The sequence below is a fragment of the Chelonus insularis genome, unplaced genomic scaffold, assembly GCF_013357705.1.
Source record: "Chelonus insularis isolate UGA/USDA-ARS -01 unplaced genomic scaffold, ASM1335770v1 contig_3_pilon, whole genome shotgun sequence".
NCBI classification, from domain to species: Eukaryota; Metazoa; Arthropoda; class Insecta; order Hymenoptera; family Braconidae; genus Chelonus; species Chelonus insularis.
This window is the reverse complement of record NW_023276556.1, coordinates 1,745,837-1,757,297: the sequence shown is the minus strand read 5'-3', so window position 1 is coordinate 1,757,297 and position 11,461 is coordinate 1,745,837. Positions and strand designations below refer to the sequence as shown.

Below are 11,461 nucleotides of genomic sequence, written 5' to 3'. Positions count from 1 at the left end.
GAGAAAAAACACGAATTCTGATGAAGTAGAACGTATTTATAGAATAGTCATAATAGTTTACAATTTATACAATAAAAACTGTGTTCAATGTTAAATAACACTTTGATTGAAGTATATATTAAAGGGTCAGTAGTCGGGCTTAGATTTTAAATGGACTGATGAAGAGAGATCAGGGACCACTCGTTGGTGCCATCAGGAAATGGAAGTCATTATCTAATATACTTTTATTACATCTCAAGCTCATCATTAAAAACGGTTACTCATTCATTCTATACTCTTACTTCCCTTTTTTTGTCCCGTATCATGTTATGTTTTCTTAAAAAAACTGGATCTCATAATCTTTTTTTATTGTATAAAATAAGCCTCTATTGACTAGTCAACCTTTGACAGAGAATACCATCATTGTGAGGAATCAGTATGCATTTATTCTCGACTTATAATTGGTATAAAAATTCATTATCAGTGCTTATCTTACTTTTTTGAAAATCAAACTCTTGAATAGAATTAAACAAAGAACTGTTCAGAAGGAGAGAGCCTGACTGGTCATCTGCAGTTCGATGTACTTGTCAATGACGTCGCCTTCAAGGGACTTCTAAATTATTGAACTAGTCCAAAAATTTATAAAATCGGATTAAAGATTCCTGAAAATTGTATTTAGAAAAGATTGCGTTTTATTGCATGTTTAAAACTACTACATTGTAAAAATTAAAATGAATAACGTTGGCCAACGTTTTCGAAAATAAACAGTGTAGATGATGGTAGAAAGTGAAAAAAAAAATGCAAAGGTATATTGTCTGTATTGTTATATAGATACATGATGTATTTGAATGTGTCAGAAACAAACAGCGCCACCAGCGTGTTTATATGTATACTTGCTAGTTTAACAAAAAGTCAGTCTGGACAAGATGGCCGCCCGGGTGACATCGGCCTTCTATCATTTTACGCTTCTTTTGCATCTATTTTTGTTAATAAATTATAATTATGGTGAAAAATACGATACTCAAGCTCGGACACTTGATGCCGACGATATTAAAGCATATTTGGGGCATAGGAAGCCCTTTATTATTGAAAAAGAGGAAAATTATTTAACTGACGATGAAACGTCATTTTCGCGAAAACGACGAGATGTTCCTCAATCCCAAGCTTCACCAGGAGTAATTGAAAATCCAGTGAATATCACCACTAAGGTATGCTATTATCGCTTTTCTGAGGTTTATAATGTATTATTAATTGTTAGGAGCAATAAAAAAACATCTAGTGCATGAAAAGCGTCTCTTGAATACTACGCATTAAGTTCTGCAACGTTGTGCTGATTTTAAATGCATGACGACACAAAAGCTTGTAATTGATATTTCAGTGGATATTTTGACTATTGGAAACATTTTTTCCTCATTCACTCTAAAACGAAAAAATTGAAGTATATTTTGTTTAATAACTATTAAAATGAAATATTCATTAATTTTATGTGTTACGATTTTATTATTGAATCAACAATTGACCAAAGATGTGAATCAATGTAATTGTTTAGATAAATTTGACGATTTTGAAGTTTAATGAGTAATGATTTTTAAATAGTGATTTCCAAATGTATTTTTGTTTATGTAAATTATTCACATCTGTATTGATTATTGATATTTAAGTAAATTTTTTATAAAATACTTTAAGACAGAAAAACTTGGAATAACGTTTGCAATTTAACAAAATAATTACACAAGACCATATTCATTAATAATTAATATTAGTAGTTGCATGTTGAAAAAAAATTTTCTAGTCATATTTTTTTACTGCATGTTAAAAATTACATAATACATAAATAAGTTTGCAAATTCTATTCTGTTCATTACTTTCATCATTTAACCTTTTAACTATTACTCATGCTTGTATGTTATCGAAAAAATATGTAATTAGTATTTTTGTAATTACTACTTCTATTAACAAAAATTTCATGGATAATGGTAGAGACGTTTAACAATTCATTGATAATTGTAGTTATAATAAAAATCTATTTTGTTATATCAGTTATCATTCATTACAAATTAAGACCTGCATTAACCTCAATGATAAATAATAACAGTATAGAATATTTTTATTTTTACCGACGAATTTTTCGAAAAAACTTATTTTATTGGAAAATTAAATCATCTTAATTAATAATTAATGCAACAAACGTCAATACATTTATTACTTTATGTTTCATCATTAATCGATATTTTATATAATTATAGTCGATAATTAAACATAATATGTATTGATTTTTCTGAGAATAATTAATTTAATTTAATTTTCTCATAACTTGTAATTAAATTCGACTTTTTATCAAGTAATACAATACATTGCATGGTTTAAAGATAAAAATATATCATGTTTATCATATTTATCAAGTTTACTTATGGATTAATATGATTTTTAATCTTAAAAACATTTGTTACTCTTTAAAATTTTTTCAAGGTTAGTTCGATTCTAAACAAAAGCTTCAGAAAAGCTTATATTATAAGTTATGAAAGAAATCTGTTTATATTTTCATAATCTTCAAAAAATTCTGAATACGGCTTATTAGGATTAAAAATCATAAACAAAACATCAGATTGTTATTATTGGCTTATATATATTTCATGATAATAAGTTATCATCATATGATTCAACTAATATTACTATATCTTTTGAACATTCATCTGCTAATTAGTCATAAATATATGTATAAAACTTTTTCCATACTCTTTATGCTATTGTGAGCTTGAGTATTTGCTTTTCTTACAACGTAATATGACCCTTATTCAGTAAAAATACATGTTTAGTCTTTTGCTATGATTCATTCACATTATGATATTGAATTCTTTCAAGAACAATTTTTTTCTGGAGTGAAGTATATCAATCTAGATTTAATTTCAACTTTTCTCCATGTCAATTTTAGCTAGTTTCATACCATTCATATAAAAAAGTAAACTTTTTTAATATTCTTATATATTTTGCATTCATTTTGGATATAATTATCAAGGAGTGGTTCAGTCTGCAAGAAAGTTATATATTAACAAACTTATTGACTCAGTAGCTAGTGAGAGTTGTGGTTATGATGATGTAATTTATAGTTTAATAGCCAGATTCTGTGTAATCTTGAATGATAGTTATAAACATTGTATATCATTTTACAGATACATGTAGCTTTCACTATACATCCTCACACGTAATACTTGATCATTTTTTATCTATAAAATTTTCAGAGAAAAAGATAAATTAAGAGGAAATGAATAAACTGGTATACTCAGTAATTATTTTATTACTATATACGATTGTTTAATTTTATATTATAATAATTTTTTAATCAAATAATAAAATATTAATATTAAATTTTTTTCAGTTGAATGTTCTCAACGATTCTCATCAACAATTAATGGTTCATTGGGTCGGCGAAAAATCCAATGTTATAATTTGCTTGGCAAGGAATAGTTCATCATCGGTACGTTCACAAGGTGCTCGTCTTGGTGCTGATACAAACCCTAGTGCTGTTTATATTAGCTACGACTATGGAGATTCATTTGAAAATAAAACAGATTTATTTAAAATCAGCACCGATCCAGATCAGTATGCTACATTAGATAAATTCTATAATCATCCAAAGTTCAATTACTACTGTATATTTGCTGACGTCACCAATCAGGTGATTTTTATTACAAAAAATAATGGACGAACAATTTCCAAATATCATTTAGAATTTCATCCGAGTGAAATATTATTTGATGAAGATAATCCAACTTATATATTAGCATTAGATAAAGTTGATACATCAAGAAATGTTTGGTTGTCAAAAAATTTGGGACTATCATGGAAATTAGTTCATCGTGATGCTAAAGCTGTTTTCTGGCTGAATTCAAATCCCAGAAAATTCTTAGTAGAAAGAGAATATGGCAAAAGTCATTCTGTAGTAGAGGTTTTAGTTGAATCTGAACTCAAGAAAGAATTCGTTATTGGAGATATTGAAGATTTTCAAATTCGTGGAGATTATATGTTTGCGAAGAAAAGATCTGAAAGTACACGTAATGGAACAAATACTACAAGTCAAGATTTGGATTTATACATATCTTACAAAAATCAATCGTTTGTGTTGGCACAATTTAATACTGAGCTAAGTCGTAAAGATTACCATATTTGTGATATTTCTAACAACCGAATTTTTGTTGCCGTATCTCATAGTGATACCCACGTCAATCTTTATGTCTCTGAAATAATCGATAACACGACAGCCCGTTTTATATTATCTTTAGAAGGAGTTTTTACTTATTTTCCCAACATTAACTGGAAAGATAGTTGGCTAAATGATGTTGCAGATGAAGCTTTTACCGATTTATACAAAGTCGAAGGTCTTCGAGGGATTTACATTGTATCTCACATCAGAGAAACACCGAAAGAAACATCTGTAGGACCTGAACATCTTGAATCTTTAATAACCTTTGATCACGGAGTGACATGGAATAAAATTAAGCCCCCAATAAATGTTAATGAAAACACTCACGATGCCAACTGGTCATTACATCTCAGTCAGCGTTTTAGCCAGCTTTATCCAGTAACTCGTTCTGCTTCTATTATGAGCTCTAAATCAGCACCTGGAATTATCATGGCTACTGGTGTTTTAGGGTCAAGTCTAAAAGGTCATCCTGGTCTGTATGTATCTCGTGATGCTGGTCTCACCTGGAAACAAGTACTCAAAGATTATTACTTTTTCAATATGGGCGATCACGGTGGAGTTCTTGTGGCTGTTAAATATTTCAAATCGCGCGGAGAAACTCGAGATCTCTTGTATTCAACCGATGAAGGAAAGACTTGGAAAACTTACAAATTCAGTAAGGATCTGCTCCGTGTTTATGGTCTTATGACCGAACCAGGAGAAAATACTACAGTATTTACAATGTTTGGATCCAATCCGGGTCAACACAAATGGCTTATTATTAAAGTGGATCTTAAAAATGCATTTGAAAGAGAGTGTAAACAAGATGATTTTAAATTTTGGTCTCCATCAAGTTCTGATCAACCTGGAATGTCATGTGTCTTGGGAGAAAGAGAAACTTATGAAAGAAGAGCTGCTAGCACTAATTGTTACATTGGAATTGACTATGATAGACCTGTTAAAAAAGAAATTTGCCCTTGTGATTTTCAAGATTATGAATGTGATTTTGGATTTGTTAAAATTGGAAATCCTTTTCATTGTATTCGTAATATTTATGAGACTCATTATGATCCATATAAAATTCCTGATACTTGTGAACGTGGTAAATTTTATAAAAGAACTAAAGGATACAGAAAAATCCCTAATGATAAATGTTATGGCGGAGCTAGAAGATTTGAACCAGATGAAATCCCTTGTCCTATGGAAGCGCCATCAGAATTTCTTCTCGTCGCTCAAAGAGAACACATCTCTCGCATTGATCTACGAACCCAAAATCGAGAAGTATTACCAGTTCATGATTTGAAAAATGTTATTGCTATTGAATATGACATGAAAAATGACTGTTTATATTGGGCAGATATTGTTAATGATACTATTGGAAGGCAGTGCTTTAAAGATGGAACATTCTATCCTGAAATTCTCGTTGAAACTGATTTAAGTTCTATTGAAGGAATGGCATTCGATTGGATATCTAAAGTTTTATACTTTGTCGATGGCGTGAAAATGCGGATTCAAATTATTCGAACGGATATCACAATAGCAGGAAGAATGAGGAGAACTATATTGGGATCAAATAATTTACAAAAACCTCGTGGAATCACAGTTCATCCTATGGCTGGTTATATGTTCTGGACGGACTGGGCTCCCGGAAATGCATCTGTTTCTCGTGCAAATCTTGACGGTACAAACGTAAAACGATTATTTACAAAAGGAACTGTGGAATGGCCAAATGGAATTACCATTGATCATATGGCTGAGAGAATTTATTGGGTAGATGCCCGTGAAGATTACATTGGATCATCAGATTATGATGGAAAAAGATTCAAAAAAATAATCAGCGATGATGATCGAGTATCACATCCATTTGCTGTTGCTGTTTTCAAAGATAATATGTATTGGGATGATTGGAAACAATCTATGATATTTTTAGCTGATAAAAATCACGGGGCTGGTATCGTAACTACACAAGGCATGCTGACTGGTTTGATGGATTTGAAAGTTTTTGCTCATAGCATACAAACAGGAACAAACAAATGTGAAAATAATACTATTTGTACTCATATTTGTCTCGGAGCACCAAATGATGGTTTTGTTTGTTTATGTCCGGACGGTATGGTGATGCACGAAGGTAAATGTTTGTGTCCCGGCAACATCCCACCATCTGAAAATTCAACATGTCCAAGAGTTCAAAATACATGTGCATCAAATCATTTTGCTTGCACAAATGGAGCTTGTGTTCCTGAGATATGGAAATGTGATGGTGATAATGATTGTGGCGACAATTCTGATGAACTGCAATGTAAAAAAGCTACATGTAGTCCTACTAATTTCGAATGTGATGGCGAAAAATGTATTCCACGATTTTGGGTTTGTGATCTTGACGCGGATTGTCGTGATGGTCGGGATGAACTCAATTGTACTTATTCAAATTGTACTGAATCACAATTCAGATGTGATAACGGAAGATGTATTCCTAAAAGATGGTATTGTGACGATGAAGATGATTGTCGTGATGGTTCTGATGAAAGAAATTGCAGTAAAAGTACTCTATTTAGCACATGCAAATCTGATGAAATTGCATGTGAACCTGATCACAGCTGTGTCCCAAGAACGTGGCAGTGTGATGGAGAAAATGATTGTGACGATGGTTCTGATGAAAAGAATTGTTCTCAAAATAAATGCTTCGATTGGCACTTCGCTTGTCAGTCTCCTGACCTACCACACCAATGTATTTACAAATCTTGGGTTTGTGACGGCGATAGAGATTGTCGAGATGGATCTGATGAAATGAATTGTACAACTCATTCAACTCATGAGCCTCCTCAATCGCCTGTGTTGCCTACGAATTCATGTAATGATTGGATGTTCAGATGCAACAACTCAAAATGTGTACCTTATTGGTGGAAATGTGATAGCGTTGATGATTGTGGTGATGGCTCTGATGAATTAGGCTGCGGAAATCCAGAAATTTTACCAGAATCACCTGACATCATTGATACAACTAAACACCCTCGAGTTTGTCGTGATTATCAATTCCAATGTTACGATAGAACATGTATTGATGATGCTTGGGTTTGTGATGGTACAGCAGACTGTAAATCAAATGAAGATGAACTTCATTGCGATAAATCGCACATTGGCTGTCGTGATGATCAATTTATGTGCCATGTAGATGGAAATTGTATTTCTTCATCATATATCTGTAATGGAGTTGAAGATTGTCCAGATCGTAGTGATGAAGCAGGATGTCACAGTGAACATCCAAATCCAGCTAATAAACCTTGCCCTGTTGGTTACTTCCCATGTGATGAGAAATGTATTGAGTTATCAAATTACTGTGATGGTAAAAAAGATTGTTACGATGGATTCGACGAAAATAATTGTGAAAAAAATCATACTAGAGTCTATCAAGTTATGGTACTAGGAGTAGATGAAAGATCAACAAATGCTACAAGTCTCTTTTTATTTTGGTGGATGCCTATTCCTACAAACATTACATTTGAATTTTTACCATCTATTTCAAAAGCTGAGCCTGGCGCTAAGTGGACTAATGCTACTAGCTGGATTGAAGACAATGAGTATCAATTTAATAAGCTGGAACCGTTCACACTCTATAATTTAACTGTTTATGTTAGAGTAAAGGGTCGATCAGTAGATTTCCCACCCGTCAAGTATTGGTCCGTAAAAACAGGAGAAGGAGTGCCTTCAGAGCCTTGGAATGTCACTGCTGTTCAAAAGAACGGTACAAAGGTTGAACTTTCTTGGCGACCACCATTACATCCCAATGGCGTAATAACTGGTTATGATGTATTTATAACACCACCAATTCCACCTAAGAAGTATAATGTTCAAAAAACATCTTTTGTCTTCGATCAACCATTTGAAGCTGACACAGTTTATTCTTTGTGGGTAATCGCAAACAATAATAAAAGTTCTTCTGCATCTTCGAAAGTAGCAAAATTGAAGTTCGATGGAGCAGCAAATATTGATGATATTGAAGACCTTAAAGTTGTGGAAATCACGAATAATTCTGTTCATCTTACTTGGAAAGCTCTTAAAGATGTTGATAGATATCATATTACCCCTAAACCACAATCACCTTATCCATCCGCTCCTTCAACAGTTGTAATGGAAAATGAAGCTGTTATTGTAGATCTATCGCCAGGCGTTCAATATACTTTTGAAGTTAATGCTATGAAAAAGAATTATATTGGTAGAGGAACATCTATCGTGGCAACTACAAATGGAACGGCTTTACCTAAGGTACTTGCTTTAAATGCAGAGTCAAAGAAACACGATGGAACTACTGTTAAACTTAGCTGGGATCCACCAAAGAGTACACGTAAAATAAAGTGGCAATATGCTATCCATTATGCATTGAATATGCAAGACTTATTTAAAGAATATAAACTTCTCACAAATAATAATATTGCATCTATTAAAAATCTTGAAGCATGTGAGTCATACATATTTGCTGTAGGAGTTCGAGATACCTATGGAGCTGGACCTCTATGTGAACCGATTACAGTTCTTACTTATTACAATCCAAGAGCACCACCAAAACAACTAAGAGTTACTCCATCTCATAAGCCAGACTCAATAATCGTGTCTTGGAGTGCAAGTTGTATGATGATTGATGATCCTATTACCTACAAGATTAGTGTAACAGAAATGATACGTAATGAAACGTCAACAATAATCTTGTTACCAACAAATGAGACTGCAATAAAACATACATTCAAAGGTATTAAATATGGTGGAAAATATAAGGTGACCGTTGCTACAAACGAACCAGATTCAATTATGAGTCAACCAGTTATTTATTTGGCACCACCGCTTTCTCCTCCACATCAAGTTCAGGTAATATCTAGCGGTGAAAATTGGTTTGTCTATTGGCAAGAGCCCGATTTACCTTCAGAAGTCAAAAATCATACTGCTCGTTATGAAGTTCTTATTAGCGAGAACCAAGTTACTGTTAATGAATCAACTGCTGAAGTTTGGCCATGTGATCAACCACCATTCATCTTCAAAGGTGTCAAAACAAGTGTTGTTTATTCATTTGCTGTGCGAGTAAAAACGGACGGCTATCAAAGCGAACTTAGTGAATCAGTCACCGTCAGAACGCCTTCAGGTAATAGAAATTAAATAATCTCTTTAAAAAATGTTTTTTTGCTAAAATTAAATACATCGTTCAATTTTTTTAATGATTTTATTACAGCTGCAGATTGGCCAGTTGTGATAAACACATCCAGTATCCTGTCAATAGCGATACCAATTTGTCTCTTGGTAATTGCCTTAGGAGCTGGTCTAGCATACTTTGTAGTAAGACATAGACGGCTATCGAATAGTTTTACACTCTTTGCAAATAGTCATTATGATACAAGACGAGGTCAAGCTACTTTCCCGGGTACCACAGATGCTCTCGGTAAGATTTATATCTTGTAAAAGATGGACACTAAAATAAAATGATGACGTATTTTAATTTAATTTTTTTTATTTAGACGAAGAAGATAGTCCTGTGATCCGCGGTTTCTCGGATGATGAGCCATTGGTAATAGCGTAAATAATATTAATATACAAATAAATGAACATATTAATTAATTATTAATTATATATGAATAAGTGAGTATATGCAAAGACACTACATTATTATTAATTATTTCAATTATAGATAGAATTTGATCATCATTTAATCAGAATGATATTTGTTAATTAAATATGCATGATTGTTCAGCATTAAATAACGAAAACGATGACTATTGTGTGACTTTTCGTCAACCGTAATCATTGTAATCTATTTGAATATTTTTTACAAGTACATTTGTTTAAATTTTTTTAAGCCGAAAAGTCACACTTTAGTCAATTTTGTATATATTTCGAGTTTTCGCGATGCCAGCAGTCTATTATTTTTTAATTTTTATTTTTGTAATACTCTCCATTTATTGCCATAATTATCATGAAGATAAAAAAACAAAAAAAACTAATTACGAAAACTAATGTTTGTAATGCTAAATCCTTTTTTTATATGGAAATATAATTGTCAAAAATTTTTTACTTGTAATTACAAAATGATGAACCAAACCATATGAATATATAAAAAAAATTCGAGCTTGAAATTAAAAGGAAAATTACCGTCCGCAAATTTATTCAATTTTTTTGTTTTTTACTTTCAATTGATCAATAACTGATTATATTAATTATAAATATATACTTTCTTTAAAGACTGGAATCGTGCCAGAATAGGCAATAATGATTAGATTGAATAGTGAATTGTGTTTAAAGAAACCAATGGAAGCCTGCTCATAGATAGATTCGAATAACTGATGACAATACAAATCATTTTTATTGGCTTATTGGCAAATTCTTATAATTAAATAGTTTGTTTTACATTATCTCTTAGAATTATGTAGATAAAAATGTGAAATTGTTCAAAAATATTGTTATGTTTTAATTGAGGATTATCAATAAACACCAAGAGTATTGTAAAATTTCAACTTGAAATGAGAGAATGAGTAAAAGAGTGCGAGAAAGAGACAAGAGAAAAAGGCAGTCGGATATTCCTTATTTTTCCTTCGAGCGTTTCTTTACCAGGCGATAAGTATTATGGTTATTTAATTTGTATTTAAACGCCGAAGGATCTTGCCATTATTTTAGTTTCAATGTTGATTATCCACAGTTGTTTAATTCTATACATATAAATGTATTATAAGTTTTCATAGGCTTCCATAAAGATCCGACTGTTGTAAAAGTCTGAAGAAGGTAAAAAAACAGTATGAATGTAGAACAAACATCACTAATCATGGCAAGATAATAATAAATTGACAGTTAATAATTGATATAAGTGAGGAGAAAACGATTGTAGTCTTTATGTGTAAATCTTGCGGAGTATAAAGGTCACAGTGATATAATATATTTGCGTGTAAATAAATCGAATTAAAGCAAAACTAGTTATTTGATGTTATTCTTAAAATTACTCACTCTTCAATTGTTTATTTCTATTGTATAGCTTAAGTGCTTCAATCATTCATTAGTCCTTTAAAAGCTGTTGTTTGTAAGATATTTGAATATTCATGAGTCTCTTAGCATATTTATGAGTAACCCACCTGACAACAAAGAACATTGGTAGACGAAAACAATTAAAGTCGGTTGTCTTTTACTCTTCTTACATTTCTCCGAAACACATAAAGTAGATCACGAAAAAGTCACAAGCCTTTGCTAAATTACTGAAGAATGTGACATGGTCCAAAGGAAATACATAAATGTAAGGTTCGTACTTAACAATGGATTTCCGTTTAACTTCAT

The 11,461-nt window shown here is 31.8% G+C and overlaps 1 protein-coding gene across 1 annotated transcript; it reads left to right on the top strand.

Moving 5' to 3' along the window:
• The first annotated feature begins 878 nt into the window (after positions 1-878).
• On the top strand, positions 879-11,106 carry LOC118068518 (sortilin-related receptor-like). The gene is made up of 4 exons (XM_035085980.1): positions 879-1,187; positions 3,356-9,290; positions 9,378-9,584; positions 9,661-11,106. Exons 1-4 carry the CDS (start codon positions 906-908, stop codon positions 9,720-9,722), a joined length of 6,486 nt encoding a protein of 2,161 aa, XP_034941871.1. The 5' UTR covers positions 879-905; the 3' UTR covers positions 9,723-11,106.
• The last annotated feature ends 355 nt before the right edge of the window (positions 11,107-11,461 follow it).